The sequence below is a fragment of the Haliotis asinina genome, chromosome 2, assembly GCF_037392515.1.
Source record: "Haliotis asinina isolate JCU_RB_2024 chromosome 2, JCU_Hal_asi_v2, whole genome shotgun sequence".
NCBI lineage: Eukaryota > Metazoa > Mollusca > Gastropoda > Lepetellida > Haliotidae > Haliotis > Haliotis asinina.
Window position 1 is genome coordinate 8,562,716 of NC_090281.1, and position 17,948 is coordinate 8,580,663.

The 17,948-nt window shown below is 37.3% G+C and overlaps 2 protein-coding genes across 2 annotated transcripts in view; one reads left to right on the forward strand and one right to left on the reverse strand.

The window, feature by feature from the left end:
• The first annotated feature begins 616 nt into the window (after positions 1-616).
• The window catches only part of LOC137274797 (uncharacterized), a 48,892-nt gene continuing 31,560 nt past the window's right edge, over positions 617-17,948 (forward strand). Inside the window, exons 1-4 of the mRNA XM_067808130.1 lie at positions 617-813; positions 5,853-6,039; positions 6,925-7,055; positions 8,832-8,932. Of these exons, the coding sequence (XP_067664231.1) occupies positions 617-813; positions 5,853-6,039; positions 6,925-7,055; positions 8,832-8,932 (616 nt within the window). The remainder of the gene's footprint in view (positions 814-5,852; positions 6,040-6,924; positions 7,056-8,831; positions 8,933-17,948) is intronic.
• On the reverse strand, positions 7,745-14,589 carry LOC137273213 (ankyrin repeat domain-containing protein 50-like). Its single transcript, XM_067805716.1, has 2 exons — positions 14,434-14,589; positions 7,745-12,202 (listed from the first exon to the last, which is right to left on the reverse strand). Exon 2 carries the CDS (start codon positions 12,183-12,185, stop codon positions 10,524-10,526), a length of 1,662 nt encoding a protein of 553 aa, XP_067661817.1. The 5' UTR covers positions 12,186-12,202; positions 14,434-14,589; the 3' UTR covers positions 7,745-10,523.

Sequence of the window (17,948 nt, forward strand, 5' to 3'; positions counted from 1 at the left end):
ATCTAGAAATCACCAGTATTCAGTGCTGTTGATTTAAAACAAAATTTATTGAAAAAAGAATTCAGGGTTCTCGTGATGTTATCTAACTATTCATGAACAAATATAAACACTTCATCTATTTCGGAAACGTTTTAAAACGTTCACAAGAACACAATAAGCAAATGATGTCAGCCCACGGTCTTAGGATTTAGGAGTGTCAGTGTCAACATCGGCAGTGACGGCACGACAAATTAACGTTGACATTGTAAGGGAAGAAACGTTTGTAAAAGTACTAATTAATGGACTTTAACGATATTTCATTTATATTTACATTTGGTCGCCGAACTATACCTTGCATTCTCTGTTGATATCGGAATGATAATAACATTTTTTCACAGTTATGAATCAGAGTATTTTTGACAGGAAAGTCATCCGAAAGTTTTCACCATGGGCGCAGACATCTTGAATCTCACGAATCAGCGCGCACCTGCGAGACCTTACGAGACTTCACGGCATACATTGGATACGATGACAACATGACGCTAAAGGCGATACCCATGGATGTTGTGCTGGAAAATATTTCCTGTATTGACTGATAACATGGATGTACCCTGATTGACCAAATCAAATGACGAAAATGTCGTGCAACTGGCTGACAGAGGAATACTTCTCGCATTTGATCGGCGGTGATAAGAAATCACATTCGGCACTGGAAATGCTGGTGGATGATCTGCACACTTCTAAAGAAAGTACAATTGGTCGTTTCCTCTGTCACTCTGGATCGGAAGACTTCCTATGGGGTTTGGTGAGACTGTTAGGAAGTGACATCCCCAGGTAACATTTAATGACACTTTATATTGACACTAATGGCAGATATACGATAAATGTCATGGTCGTGTTGAATTGTGTTGACAAAATCTGTGTACAAGTAAATCTTGTACTGTAAATCTGTTGATAAATTATATCCATAATCTGGTGATAAATTATAGCCATTTGTAAAACATGTGTGACATGGTAGAAAAGGATTTAATAATTATTCAAAGTAATCAGGAAAAAATACTTTAAATCCTATATGTCAAATATATTTTAATAGTAAATGTTATGAAATATTTTGTTATGACATTGAGTGTGTGAAAATATTTCTTGATAAATATGGATAAGTGTAGCTAACATATTTCCTGTTACACTTTAAAAAAGATATGTTGTACCAGGGAGACTATATAGAGAGGGAGAAGTAACTCCCCGAAAAGCCCCTGAACGACTATGTCTCGGGTCGTTACGTAACCAGTGTAGTCAGTATGGTGGCAGCATAGTATTTAAAATTGAGTCTGGTATATTTTCATCAGCTGATTAAATACACTGAGTGCTGTGACAACTGGAATCCTTCATGTAGAACGTAAGTTAACTATTTTGGCGCTTCAGTTTTAGTCAAATAATTGTTATTAGTGTCAGTATTAGGACAGTAGATTTGTAGTAAAGTTTCAAGTCGGTATGTTATAGCTCACTGGCTTTCATTCTCGATTCACAGCGAAGATAGACTAAATTGTGCTGATAAAACCTTCTTTCACTTATTCATTTAATTTTTAGAAGGGAAACATGCCTTTAGATGAAATGTGTTTGCAAGTAAAAGTGATAGTTTTATGACTAACAAAATTATTAGGGTGTATTTGAGGTGTGTGAAAAATCCATTCTCTGATCCACCATTGAAATTCTACACGCCATTGTTTGAGTGTTTCTAGTTTCTAAGAAACTGGATGATGTTCTGTTAAACACAGCTAAAGTTACACTAGGAAGGAGCCAAGTCACTGTGTGTGCCGAAGCATGGCGAGGCACATGTTAATTAGTAAAATTGGTAAAGAATACAAGCGAGTGACCTATCCATGTTGTAGATTATCCCTGGTTGTACATGCATCAGTTGTTTTTTTTTTCAAAATAACTGGCATCGCAATGATGAACTGCACATATAAATGAGAAAAGCATTGCAATAAGTATATTTGCCAAAGAAATTGTTGCTGCAAGTAAAATAGAATGTAATAAGTGCTCAATCAGTGTCTTATAGCAATGTCAATAATTTTAACAGGGTGAGGTTTTTTCATCACCCTTCATTCCTATCTCTGATAATTAAAAACAAAAAGTCTTCACATCACAGGACATTAAGTGTTGACCGTTCATTGGTGTGACAAGTACCTGTTTTCTCAGATCTGTCGTATTCAGTCTGTCAGGTAAAAGAAATGGGTGCATCACAATCTCTGCAAATTGACAATATGAGTAAATGTGACCTTTATATGGCACACCTGCCATGGGATGTCCCAGATGTTATGTACCGAACAGCAAAAGAAGCTCAAGTTTTGAAGAAATGAAATCTCATAAAAGTAGGCATTCATGTTTATGTCTTCTATTTAAGAACTTGATAAGAAACCAGAGTTGTGTTTCTTTTGCTGTTCAGTATATATTCTGCAGCTGTTGATGAACTGTTACAGTTTCAGGGACTGGTAATTTCTTTCTGGGATGTGTGATGGTAGAGGATTTAGTCTTTATACTGTATCATCTAATCATGTTGATGAGTTCTATTTTACCCTTCATTACATTTACCCAACCCCAATATGTGTAATCCATTTTACATGCCAAATAAATGCTGAAATCATGTTAAAGATTATAATACATGATCGGAATATTGTTCAAATTCATAAGTTTCAAATTCAAATTAATGGCAAAGTTCCATGGAGAGTTAGTTTGATTTTATGCTATTTTAACCCTATTTCTGTAATATCAGTGACTGATCTACTTTTGAGAAAGACCTGATTGATTTTGTGGATACAGTATGCATGGATACTGTGGTGATATACCACGAATCAGGGAAGGTCAAATGAGAGATTTGATCGCATGATCAGCAGATCCTGTCATGACAAAGCAACATAACTGTATGCGAGATAGTGTTAGACGATTTGCCCTTTAGACAACATGTTAGATGCATGTTAGGCAACTATCATCCTGTGTTGGTTGGTTGGTGACTATTGCATGAATTTGTGTTGAAAGACTATGACTATGACAATAATAATGATGATATTAATAATAATGATGTGTTTATTTATATAGTGCTAGAGTCCATACGAGGTATGTTTATAGTGCTAACTATCAAAGCACTGCACATTGTTACCCCAGATGACCCAAGCTGCCTGTTAGCATGTGAGGCACCAACAGTGTGACATATCCCACCAGGTACCCATTTTTGGCCAGGAGAACAGGGGAAATTTTGAATAAACCAACATCCATAGGGTGAGACAACATGTATCACATGTGCTTTGTTGTGGGGCAGAACTGAAGTCCTAGGAATTTTCAGGAGCCAAGCTGCCAAACAATTGGTCTCCCATCCAAGGACTCTCTGCACCCACCTGCTTAGCCTCATCTCACTTGTGACCTGAGGTCTGTGCAAGGGACCACACACCACCACCATATATTCCTCATTCCCTGACTGTGGAATGATTATGAAATCATAACGTTTGTCAGCTGACTTACTCACAGGCCTTTGTCATGGAGAAAAAGGACTAGACATTTGACATGAAAACAGGCACTAATTGGGGAGAATAGTTAGCCCAGTGATCTGGGGATGGAGGATGGTTTGTTCCATGTATAAACCCTCTTCTGTCTTACAGAGCCTTCTCTGGTCTCCCAAGGGCTCCTTTTCACTAATTTCAGTTCATTTGCTGCAGTAAATATTATGCGTATTCAGAGATTAAGCATTAGTTAATAAAGCAAAAAATGAAAAAACTGCACCATGCTCAAGATAGTGATGAATTTACTGCCACACCTTAAACATTCTCATGATTTTCAGTTAAATAATTATAATGTGAATTTTTTTCGTCCAAAGCAAGCTTTTCTAGTGGCCAGAAAAAGATCCTCAAATCATAATAAACTTGTTTGGAAGCAGCTATCTATCTGAATAAATAAATGACAGTTTGATATGGACAACCAATTTTACCACACACATGGTGACCCGAATAAGTGATCTTCAGTAACCCATTTTGTTGCAAGAGGCAAACCATATTCAATTTTATGCATCAATGATGATGATGTCAGTTACTGGATTGTCTGGTCCAGACTCGATTATTTACAGACTATCATCATATTGCTGAAATATTGCAGATTGCAGCATTTAACAACAAACAATATTGACTAAAGTTACTGAAACCCTTTTACCGTGTTTATCATGTCTTCAATGACCCTACTCAGTTTCTGAATATACAAATGCTCACACTGTTATGATCAGTCACAATACCAAACAATTTTGGAAATCTGATATTTGAAATGCAAAGCTTCTGTCATTTTGACATACTTGCACTGCTGTAAAGCTGGCAGTCTGAGTGTTTTATAGCCACACAACACCACGCAAACAAAGGCCTCACCATGGCAAGTATGCAATAAAATGTAATAAGCCAGACAGCCAGTTTGATCTTTGTTTACATGTGTTTTTCTCCTGACTTGCCCTCAGGCTTGCAGTAATTGTATGTTATTGTATAGGCCTTTTCATGGAATAGTTCCTGTACATCACCCATTGACTTACTGTGCCAAGAGTCATGGCATATATCATATATATCAGTGTGGGTTATTGTGGGATATACGCTGCTGGGCATACATGTGTAAATATATATGTCATATGCCCTGTTCCCACTTTGTAGGGGACTTTTGCTTTTGTTGGTGGGTCCAGAAATATACATGTGTCTCGAAATATCCTTTTGTGTGGTTATATTGAATTGGTGAAAGGTTATGCCAGGAATGGAACAAGGCAAAATATGAAAATAATGGAATAGGTTAGGACGCCATTGACCTTTGGTGATTTGTCAGTGGAGGTATGGCTTTATTGTAATGGTTCCATTGAGCTGTAGAAATCTCATATGATATGAGTTAGTACCTATAGTAGTTACTGATTTCAGTGTCTGTTGAAAAATAACTTTCATTAGATTAATCCTTTGTCCTTGAAAATATAGAATATGGATACATACAAATATCTTTATTTAAATTGTGAAGGAGCTCTAGTGAGATGGGAAATCCTTACTCTGAGAAATATATCGATTTGTTTCATTTCTGGATTTTATGTTACCAAATCATAGATCTGAGTGGAAGGGAAGAGCCTATGAAATAGACTGTATCCATACTTGTGAACTTGGTGAGAATTATCATTTAATTAGACACAAGTACTAATCCTGTTTACCCCAAAAAATAATCAGTATTGATGAATGGAAGGCATTTGAGAATCAGACAAATCCAATTTCTAGAAAAACTCACCATCAATGTAATCATCATGGTAAATGTAATGTTAGCTACTGTCATCACTTGTTAGTCGACTGACAATGGATCAGAATCTCTGGAAAAAAACTGGTCTTGTAGATATATGAAAGACAAAACGTGTCTTTTTTATGTATAAGAGGTTCGTAGCTCAAAAGACCTATGTCTGTGGTAGAATACTCCTTCAGCAACCCATGCTCGCCATAAAAGGTGACTATGGTTGTTGTAAAAGGCGACTAACAGGATCAGATGGTCACGCTCGCTGACTTCATTGTTATCGGTTCCCAGTGCTCGGACTGATGCTCATGCTGTTGATCACTGGATTGTTTGGTCCAGAATTGATTATTTACAGATCGATGCCATATAGCTGGAATATTGCCAAGTGCGGCATAAAACTAAACTCACTCACTTACACAGTCATGGCTCAAACTCAAAGCTGAATCTTGTCAAAATCCTGAGTTGTCTTTCATAAGACAAGTTCTTTTCTTTACATATGATACAGGTGCATTATCTTCATCATTATGGAAACCATAAATGTATCATAAATTTGATTGATTAATTTGTATTTAATAAGATATTTGTTTCGCCAGAGTTGCTGGAAATGCAGCCTACATCATCGGCACCCTAGCAGAGTCTGACATAGGATGTTTCCGAGTCTTGGCCCTGGCCAAGGGCCGTAATTCTACCAGTGGTCGAATACTGAAAGACCTGACACGCATGTTGACCTTCGATGATCCAGAGAGTGTGATGAATGCTGCAGGAACTATGGGGACACTGGTAAGAACTGAGGAGAAAGCATGATTCCTAAAAACAACAAAATATACATTTAACAAAGTTTAAAAGAATTGTGATGACAAGGGAATATGAAGAGCTGTTTAAGAAAGAATGTGTCGTACCTGTTTTGGCTTTTGATGTTTAGCTCATATAACAATAGAAGTAAATTAGCAAAATACCTTTTTTTTAATTTTATGAAAGGATTTTTGTGTAATTATGGTTTCTACAGATACAATGACACAAATTGAAATACATTGTTATTTGGTTGAGGTTTAAATTAACTCACAATTGTGGCAGGTCTAAGGTTCTAGGGTTTAGAGCACCTGATACTGAGACCGTCACTCACTAGTGACCAAGTTGTAGTTCAGACCATGGGCAAACACTGTGTACCTTATTGTCACTATCTCAGTATACAGTACCTTCATTCTGTCTTGCCCAAAGAACCCACTCATCCTTCAGTGAGTGACTGAGTGAGTTTAGTTTTATGTGGCATTCAGTAATATTCCAGCTTTATAGGCACTCATCCTTTAGAGGGAGGGAGTTTAATTTTACATCGCACTCAGCAATATTTAAGCTTAATAGTAGCATTAATCCTTCAGAAGATCACCAAATGGAGAAATTCAGTAAGTACAAATTATGTAGGCCGTACATTTATCTGAATGGTTGTTGTGAAGAAAAGGTATTTTTCCCAGTGACTTCAGGGGATTTTATTCACAATAATGTGACAAGTATTTCAGGATTACACTGTCAGATCACATCTTGCTGCGGTCTTGGATCAATCTTGGATGATGATAAAATAAACGTAAGACAGATAAAACCATGGTTTTTTAAGTTTTCTGAAGATAAAATGAACGTTTTTATCTTTCATTATCTTTATATTATTTTCAGGCTGAAAGTAACGAGGGTCGTAACTGGATTCTGAGTTCTGATTGTGTGGCCACCATGTTGGACAATGTGACAGCTCTGCTCCATACAGACAACCTGTGGACAGCCAGCAATGCAGCGCTGGTCATCGCCAGGTATGTCAACTGATGAACTGAAGTTAACAGCAATGAAGGAATCAATATGTTCCAGGGTCTGCTCCAGGTTCCCTGTCTACATCCTGTAATTGTAATTAGTCTTGTAACAGTATGCCTCTCAGTGCTAGAGCCATGGTGTTGTTCATGAACTTCATGAGGTTCTAACCCCTCCCCATTCTCGACAATCACAATGGTGTAAACCCCCTAATGAATCAGGGTTTACCAGACATAATGTCCCTGTGACAATTAGCAGACACTACATTCTTCCATCAGCTGCAGATAACCACACAGCATGAAATAAAGTCCCTTTGTTGGAATAATTATTCCAGCCATTGTGAGGACAGAGGATAGCTTCAGTGAAGATTATTGTTTGTATTTGCTGTTGAGAGCAAATTTTTTTATGTTTTTTTCCAAATAACTATACAGTAAACTTTTTTAAAGCACACTTAATTGACAGGTATGTCTGCTTGGGGTATTTTTAAGCGTTATTCTTTAAGGATGTAACTAATTAACATAAATGGTCCCTCTGAGTCCATGCTGTTTTGGACCACGTTGTGCAAATCCCTCCTTATCCTGTCTATGATGTCCATGATTTTCTGGCCCCTTCCAAATATGGTAAATGAAATGTTTGTCAGTTTGGTTAATCAGAGATAGTTTCACTCATAAATAAACAACAAAATACATGCTCATTGAAAAACATAATATATTGAACTGCAGCAAATAACATTAATAAGGCTAGAGATACAATGATTTTCATAAATAATAAATATTTCATTTTTGACTGACATTTTATGCTGTGAATTAAGCATATATTATCATCTAAATGGCAGATGATGTAAAGCCATTTTCACTTTCCACCCTTCCTGATTGAGTGTGGGTAGATGAGTTGAGACCTGCTCGGAAACTGTTAGGTCTGCAACTAACATGAGTGATGATACCCAGATTGGAAGTGAACTTATCCCAGGGTTTACAAGACCATCATTTGGCCCTCATGGACCTTAACACTAATAACTGGGAGCCCTAGGGACACTTATGTTTGTGAGTCAAGGTAAAATCCATTCATATCTATACAGATTTTCTAAATCTGGAAAGTTTCTTGTCATGGAATTATTGCGAGGGGCAGAAACTAGCTACAACTACACCTCTATAGTTCTGTGCATGACTGGGCCACTTTTATGAAGGATCTTGATGGGATGTGCTCCATCAGTGAGCTTCCTTGATTAGACTGTGGAAAGTGAATAAACATCTCTATGCTGTATCCGTAATCTGCAAAACTCTATCACGAACCCATTGTGACTGTGCATCACTCACAGTTTTCACAAAGTTATCCTGCATGTAAAATGTTCAAGCCATACACAGACATACAGCATTTGTTTGTTTGTTTTTTGAGATGTGGGTTGTGTTTCCCTTACAACTGGATCCAGTAATGGGAACTAGCTGTTATGTTGTACATGATTGATCAGCATGTGTTATAATACTTCAGGTTTCAAGGAAGTAAGACCAATTTTGAACAAAATAACTTTAATCTAAGTGGTAAATTTTCCTACTTTTGGTGCCAAATGATGTTAATTTGGTATCCCAAATAAATATATCCCTGCTGTTTTGTCAAAGATTTTGTTGATGTGTCTTTGAACAAAATAATTTGAATGTAGGAAAAATGTTTTCCCGATAATTGTCCCAAATGCAGTTAATTTTGAATCTTAGATAAGTTCATGGTGTTTCCCACAGGATCCTGTGTTTTCTATCCATTCAGTTTTTGATTTTGTGTTTCCACAGACTGTGTATATCTGAAGATGGCTGTAGCAAAATACTCAACAACCCAAACTACCACCACATCCTGTCCAAACTGGTTCTGTCCCTTGGAGTTGATGAAGCAGGTGAGTGATCTCAATTTAGTTAGGGATTTTTGTTAATCAGGTTAACTAAGACAGATTTCTGTCACAGTCCAGACCTTCACAAGTTTTCAGGATCTGTCAACAAATGATCTGATTTGAGTGTGAATGTTTTTCAAATGTGATGCAAATCATATTTTCTATCTTGCTCACCCCAAAAATATGTATGTTTTTGAAAGGTATGTAAAACACCATAGTATTTTCTCAAACACTCAGGTTATATGAATAATGCTTAATGAAAGCAATTCAGATGAGTGTCTTAAAACAATATATTTACCGGGATGAGTGTTAAAACAATAAACTTACTGATACTGTGTGACTAATGCTGAAATGGCATTGTTTTAATTTTGTAGTGCTTCTAAAACAATTAGATAAAGCAAAGAATCACATGTCTCATGTTTTTGTTGACTGCATAGCAGTAATTCATAGTCATGATCATTGATGGATGTGTTTAGAGATAAAATATTTAAGAGTTGTCTCCCTTTGTGGAAAGGTAATCTGTGCCATGGATGACTAACACTTCAACGATACACTACATGTAGACACATCACAATGTTGCAACAAAACAGGCTAACATCAGTATAAATAAATCTAAACGTGGATTATGCACCAAACAGAACGTAATTTTCATGAGTATTTCGTATGATACACTGTTGGTAAGTGGTGGATGGTAGGAGATTTTGCCACTCTTCCATAGAGTGAATCAGTTTGGTTTTAGCAGTAGTCCAGCAATATCAAGGTGGGGGACACCAGAAATGGGCTTCACACATTGTACCTATGTGGGGAATCAAACCCGTGTGTTTGGTGTGATACTTTAATCACTGGGCTATCCCACTGCCCTTCTTTCATAGAAAGTCTTTAAAGCCGAGAACAGTTTTAAGATCTTTTCCAGTATTACTTCTGTCTCTGGAGAGTTGAGGAAACTGTTTTTTAACTGGATTTCTGTTTGATTCTGTTCTTATTTCTTAAATTAAACGTTGTCAAAGCCCATTTCATCAGATGTTGTTTGCCAGGATGAGTGAGTGAGATCTGGGTCAAGTCTACAGTAAGCAATGTATCAGTACTGTCAGGATGAATATTGTGGAAGGAATGCGGAAACTGATACATTTTGAAAACATTTATCACATTTCATATACTGAGGTTACCAGCCACAGTTTAGGACGTAACACTGTGTGTAGGATGCAGCTTCTCCAATACACTTGTACACTTGCTGCTGTTTAATTCAGTCACTCCATAGTGGCTCTTCATCTGCGACTATTGTCATGGCTGTTTTAGTGCCATACAAAATCCTTCTCCTCTATACCTGAGCTGGGGTCTCCTCTGAAATGTTCAGCTCTGGAACAGGTTTTGGCAGTGCTGAAACTGAGTGGCAGGTCTGGTGGAATATTTGGGATCTGAATGCATGACATTGTATACTAGCAACTAAGGGAAGCAACTCAGCACAGCAAGATGCGGCATCTTACAGTTAGACCTCTCGTTGACATGAGGTACGCACTTCAGTCAGGCAGTCTGGAATTGTGTTCTCAACTTCAGTTTCAGCCAGCTGGACGTTAGCATACATGCCTATAATCACTGATCACAAGTCTATCCTGACACCTTCATCGATGAGCAGCTGAACAACATCTGTCTGCCCCTCCCGTGCTGCAGCTGTGACTGCACTGTCATCAAGGCCTTTGTACTCCAAGTCAAATACCTTCATTGACAGCAGTTGTTGTACTATGGTAACGTTCCCTCCCATACAGGCCAGGATGAGGCAGTTGCTGCCTCTCTCATCCAGGAGGGTCATGTCTGCCCCAGCCTCCACCAGGATGTTGAACACTTCGGGATGACCCTCGTTGATAGCCGCCATGACAGGAGTCCAACCGTAGATTCCTCTGCGGTTGATGTTGTACATGGACATGGACAACAGATGCTTCACCATCACGGCTTGGCCATAGATGCATGCCAACATCAAACAGTCATTTCCATCCTTGTCTGTGAGTGAAGCGTCGGCTCCTGATGACACAAGGACATCGAAGACTTCATTGTGGCCACATTTAGCTGCAATCATTACAGCCGTCCATCCATTCTCTTCACGTTCGTTCAGATTGATCTTGTTCATTGATATCAGCTTTCTGACAATATTAACATGTCCAGTATCTGAAGCTATCATCAGACTGTTGTAAAGTTGGTCGTTACGACTGTTAACATCCCCATTTTCTGCCACCAAAATGTCAAACACTTCTTTGTGTCCTTTAGTAATTGCTATATGTAAGGGAGATAATCCATGTTCCTGTTGTCGGTTTACATCAAACTTTTTCAGCGATAACAAATATTTGACAATTTTCATATTGCCTCCACTGGCTCCCCAAAATAAGAAATCATTTCCAAATTCATTTTTTAGTGTTAGATCTGCTCCAGCAGCTAACAAGAGATCAAATGATTCCTTGTTACCAAGCAATGCTGCCATCATGGCAGGAGTCATCCCCTTCTCCCCAGCTTTGTTTATCTCAAGCTTCCCTCTCTCCAGCACTGTTTTCAACACTGATGTATCTCCAGAAAACACTGCCATCATGAGTAGGCCATTGTTGTTGGCATCCATGAGTGACATGTCTGCTCCCTTGGCAAGCAACAAATCAAATACATTCTTCTTTGCTGCAAAGGTAGCCATCATCAGTGGCGTCTGCCCAACTTGACCCCGAAGATTGATGTCAAATTTTTTCTGCAGTAAATGCTCTACTATTTTTACACAGCCACTCTGGGCTGCCAAATGTAGGCAGGTGTTACCATTGCTGTCACAGACCGAAATGTCTGCTCCAGCAGACACTAAATAATCATATATCTCAAAGTCACCAACCAGGGACGCCACCATCACTGGAGTTTTGTTTTCAGAACCTCTGCTGTTGATGTTCACTTTATCTTTTTTCAATAACTTTTGAATTATGGCTCTGTTTTTACCTTCAATAGCCAAAATTAAACAAGAATCACCATCATCATCAACCAAGGTTAAGTCTGCACCAGCTGTCACCAACAGCTCAAATGTCGTCTGCTTGCCTCGCACAGATGCCTCCATCACTGCGGTTCTTCCTTTCAGCACACGTCTGTCAATATTATGCTTCCCATTGGAGAGACAGTCTTGAACCTTGGATGTATTGCCAGCAGCAGCAGCCCAGAACAGAAGGTTCATGTCTTCATCGTCTAGAGTCATCTTGGACATGTCCAGTCGCTGACTGTCCTGTTGGGCTGAGCGAGTTGCCATTGTTGATATTGTGTCTTCTGAAGAGAGAAAAATTGAAAGATTTACAGGATTTTGGTTATCAGATATGGGCTTGTGAAGAATAATGTATTTGAGGACACTTCTTTTAAATTTAGAACTTCAAGGGTATTAATATACACCAATCTTCACTGAATCCTTCTGTTTCAAATAGTGATAAAACTTTCTGGATGGATTTCTTTATTTTGACAATGGCGACATTGTGGTATGTATTCTTATACCATTTTCAACATATGCCTGTATGGGAAGATTATGTGATGATTAGTCAGAGAATGTGATTGTGAAATATGGTGATCTTTCTGTGAAGTCTCTTCTCTAAAGGGCATTATCTGATGGTTATCTTAATGAGTGGATTTTGAGAGAACATGTAATAATGTCATTATGTTAAAAGATGCTGTAATGTACTGTTGTTTGAGTAGTATTTAACAGTTTGCTAAATGTAACTACAAGGTGGGGTGTTTTTTCGCAGGCTAAATATCTTTTGACTATGTTTCTTTGCTCCTTGTTTAAAAGCAAATACACTGAAAAATTGTGAAAGAGACACACAGTTGTGTTTGGACCCACATACTTTTCAGAAGATTTTGAATCCAGTTAATGTTTGTGTATAGAATCAGGATGACCACATATTCATTTCTATCATTGTTGAAAATCTGTTTGTTTGGTATTTTACAAGTTAATGAACAATAAGAAAGGTTAGATACTTATGTAATAATAACAATAAGTTGTCATTCATATAGTGTCTTACCTCTCTTATTTTTTAGTTCATATTATCATTTAGATCAGTCCCTAACAACACACCTTTGAAAATCGAATGATCGTCTTCAGGACAGGTAGTCATTCCTAGATCAAGCAGAACCTTCTTTTACTTATTGTCATTTTTTAAAAAGAAAATGCAGAAAACCCTGTACCATTACAATGCAACATAGAATCTTCAATGATAGTCCGTCTCACAGTCCCTAAACCATGTTATTTTCCCCACTGCCAAGCCCTCTCTGCAATGCTAAAGCCCTAAATAAAGTAAGTCTAGATTTCCGCAGGTTCTGAATCTCTGGTCTCCCTTGGATACCTTTTCAATTCAATATGAGTCTATTTGTTACAATCAAAATTATGTATTCAGAGACTAAGCATTAGTTGTCTTCAGTGATGATAACCTGTTTAGGATGTCTAAAGCAAGGGATGACATCACAGCCTATTGTAGTAAACAGTGAAGCAGTATGACATCATGTTGCTCTTGAACTGACCAATCAGCTAAACTACTGGTGCTAATATCTGATCATTGATTGTATATGAGTAATACGGAACTATAATGCCCTACAGATAGGGTATGGCACTGAGTCAGACAGTCTTGCAAGACTATTCCACCAATCCAAATGCTAGTAAATAGTTTAAACACCATATTTGGTCATGGAATACTATTGATAAGTATTTTTTTTATCCTAGAATAAGTGTTCGTATTTAGATATAATTCTTTGCCAGGTTATTAACATGATTGTTTCCATGTGATTATATCCCAGTTGCATTCAGCAATGTTCATGTTGTTGATTATTGGATTGTCAGGTTTACCCCTGATTATTTAGAAACTGACATACAGCTTGAATATTACCGATTGTGGTAATAAACAAGAAATAAGCAGAACAAGGAAAGATACAAACATACATATCCTTTCACCATCCTTTCCGGTGCTAACAGTATGCTATTTTTTTCAGTTTGGCTGGAATTTGACATTTATGTTGTCCACTGTTTATGTATTCATTATGTAATCACAAAAGATGTCTTTCATTGTTATACATATGAAATGACTCTAGTAGTTTAAATTATGGTGATACCTTCTTTTCATTCTTTTTCTGATCAAAATTAAAACTAAAAAATCATCCATATTCTCTTTGTTAAATGCTTTTTCTACACAGACAGTCTTCAACATATTTTAACCATTTCATCATAAATATTCCCAAATCAACACAATGGAACCATGCTTCCATTTTGAATTAATTCACAAGGTCAAGGACAATAAATGCAAATTTTAATAATTAGAAAAATACTTCCAGCTTGTTTAATTCAATGTATGGTGACATAAGAATACTTGCACGGTCGTAAAACCGTCGAGTGTACCGTTGAATGTTCAGCAATGAGCCCTTGAACATGGCAATGAAAAACATGACCTGAGATGCTCGTTGACATTGTCTGCTCCCTACAAAATCTATAGCAGAGTGTCCTCAGTTGATAGCACACCTACCTTCTTGTTATAACAATGTATGCTGGACCAGGGTTACATCCTTCCCTCCCTTAAACACACAGGTTAATACGAGCTGGTATACAATGGGACTGGCTGCATGCAGGGAACATGCTATCTGACTGTACAGATTATTGATTCAATGGAGATTGCAACAACAGTGATAAGGGGTTGTGTCAAAAGTATTGCTGACAATATTCAGGAACATTGTCACAATAAGGATAATGTTTTGAGCTCACTGTTTGATGAAGTGAAGAGGGATTATCAGAACATATGAAAGGGCATATGTTTACCATACTGAATGTTTGAGTGGTTGGTTTGGCACTCATTGAAACTGTTTGAGAGCATAGTATGAGGCCTGTTAGTCCATGTTTTTCTTTCACAGATTCTAAAAGTGGTCCCAAGGTTAAAATTGAAAAAATTAATTGATTCTAAAGGAGTTTTTGTTACCTACTTAAGATTCAGTTTGGATTGTTAATGATATGATCAGGTTTGGAATCTGAAGAATTAAATATCTGGCTTGTAATGCCAATTTATCAAGAGTATGTGAGTGAGTTTGGAGACACCAGAAATGAGCTTCACTTATTGTGCCCATGTGGGGAATCGAACCTGGGTTTTCAGCGTGATGAGTGAATGCTTTTAAATAACAAATAAAGAATTGCCTCCTTTTTTTTGTCAAATCTGAAATATGTGGAATATATATCTAGTAAAGTACACAGAACATTGTGTTAGTTGTTGTTTGTTTTAAGGGGGGTGTCTCATCAATCTATATTGAGCCCTATTCCTTGAAGCGATTGTAGTGCTACGACAGTCATGATTCTATGTTAATGTATTGGAGTTAGGATCATATTAGCGCTACAATCAATTTGTGTAGAGGGCCTTAGGTTACTTAGCTTTCACAGACATACAGACACAGTTGCTGGGGTAACTTTCATTTCTGTTTATAAGATACTGCACGACCTGAATGGACTCAAATCTTGTCTCTTAAAGGAACATACATTTCACAAAAACAGTACTTTAATTATCTTAGTAAAATATGAAAAGGTGAAAAGAGACCCACCTCAGTTTCCTTTATGATTTAAGCAACTTTGTGCAGACTCTAAAACTGCAGTCACCAACACTGTATCATAATGTTAAACACTTGCACAGGCTGTCATGGATGTATGGGTGTCAGGGTGTGCATGACAGGCTATTACCTTATGTGTGGCAGAGAGATAGAGGCAAAAAAAATATAAATGTCCGTTTCCCATTACAAGCTCATTAAAAATAGGGTACATGGGTTCATTTTATTTCTTTTTTTTTAAATTTATGATATTTTTAGTTGCATCAGGTGCCTACCTGAGAATGTCTTCAAGCAAACATGTCATGTTGTTGCAATTCCTTGTGGTGAAACATTGAAAGATTTCTATATCAAATCATTATTCATGTTATTTAATTGCAAGTTTTGCCAGTGAGGGTCATTATGCAGTTCAGTGCAATCCATATGCACATATGCAGAAAAAGAATGAAAACATTGGCTGAAAATGATGATGTGCACTCCAGTCATAAAAAGGGGGTAGGGGTTGCTGGTTGGTTGGTTGGTTGATGGGTTGATGGGTTGATGATGTTAGGATAGAGTCGATCGGTTGTGTAACTAGAAAGACATCAACAACAGAAAATTTGTCTATTTTATAGACATTGGTTGGCAGAAATATGAGAAGATTGTTCAGAAAATAACGAGTTAGCAGCTGGTGGCTTGCGTATCAGCATTTTCTGAACCCAGTGAAAAGCTGATGTGCAAACTATTTTCATATTTCTGCTAATCAATATTTTACCTTAGGTATCCAAACTTGAGGTATCTAAGGTATGTAACTTGAGACAACCCTAATCTAAGACTGTCACTGATTTTCTGTAACAATATAAGTATAGATAATATATCTGGGTTGATAATCTGTAAAATTCAAAATGACGTTTTCGCATCCTGTGATAAAATAGCTTCAATCCCTTCCCATCATACATGTTTTATTGACCTCAACCTAATGAGATACTGAGAAAACTTACTGAACTCATTACCATTTTACTCACGACGAAACTGGTCTTTGCAAGAGTATTTCAATTTGATTTTTGTGTATTTTAATGTTTGAGATGGCCCCTTGTAATGTGAGCCACACTGAGTAATGTCTGAAGATTAACTATCAGGGCTGTGAGGTGATTGTGTGTTGTGAAGGCAGACAAGGCCAGTCTGGTCACTACTGTCTTAGGCTCAATTAGTCCTACTCTGTGTCACACAGCTTCACAGTGAAACAAACCTAGGTCCACCAAGAGAGTGTGTTTATTTGTAACCTGTCTGAAAAGCAATCCATCTAGATTTGATTAAATCCTAGCCTTTGTTTTTGTTCAACAAACAGTAACTGAGGATTAATATATTTTAGAATTGTTTGGATTTTATTATGAAAGTATTACTGTTCATTACTGTCTAATGAAATAATGTCTTTTCATCAGAGTATTAAGGGGTTGATGAAAGCTGAACGATGTTAACCCTTTATGTGTGCTATAGACCTTGTCTTTTGAAGAAACATTAAACATTCATGTCAGTATTCAGGGATGTTTAAATGTAAGCTTTTATGGAATTAATACAATGTTTTTCACCTGAAGCAGATTCACAGCACTGTGAGATATTTAACCAGATGAATAAAGGTGTGATCAAATATGGCTTATAATCTAGAAACAGACTCCACAGTGTCACTGTCACATGTATCAGTGCATGAGGATTTAGCCAGACCAGACAATCCAAGAATATTACTCAGACATATGGAACATGTTACCTAAACGTTTTACCAGGCCATCTGACAGGCAAGCTAAAACAGTGTTTCTTTCTTGTAGCATGTGTTAAGAAAGTTAACAAATTTTGAAGATGAAGGTTAAGTTTAAAACATTTCACTGCAAAGGTTGATATGTTTATCAAAACCATAGGCTTATATTAAAACATACAGAAAATAATTTGATTTGAAAATAGCAGATTTAATATTCCAAGGAACAGTGCACAATAAGAATGCATGATATGTTTTATTGATAACATCTTCGCTTTGATTCTTTATAAGGTGAATGCTGAAACATCTCACCTCTCTAAAATACTGGATACATATTTGTACTGTATTTGATTTTAGAAAAATATTAAAGCTCCTCTCCAAGCAAGACAGATCATTTTCCATGGTGCTCAGATTCAGTGACAAGCAGTTAACCAACTCACTGAACCTGGCCACCATTTGGTAGCGAGGAAATTTAAGTTAGGATTCATACACCAACAAATGCACAAGCATTATTATCTAGTCTCATGTAAGAATGTCGAGTTTTGATTGGTCCACGTGACTCTGATAAAATACCATGTAAGAATGTCGAGTTTTGATTGGTCCACGTGACTCTGATGAAATACCATGTACATCCATCACGATCTGCGAGCAGGAGTATAAAAGTCATGTAGTCCCGCTATGAAAGTCATATCACCCCGCTACGCCTCGGTGTCGAAGCGAGAAGTGAGA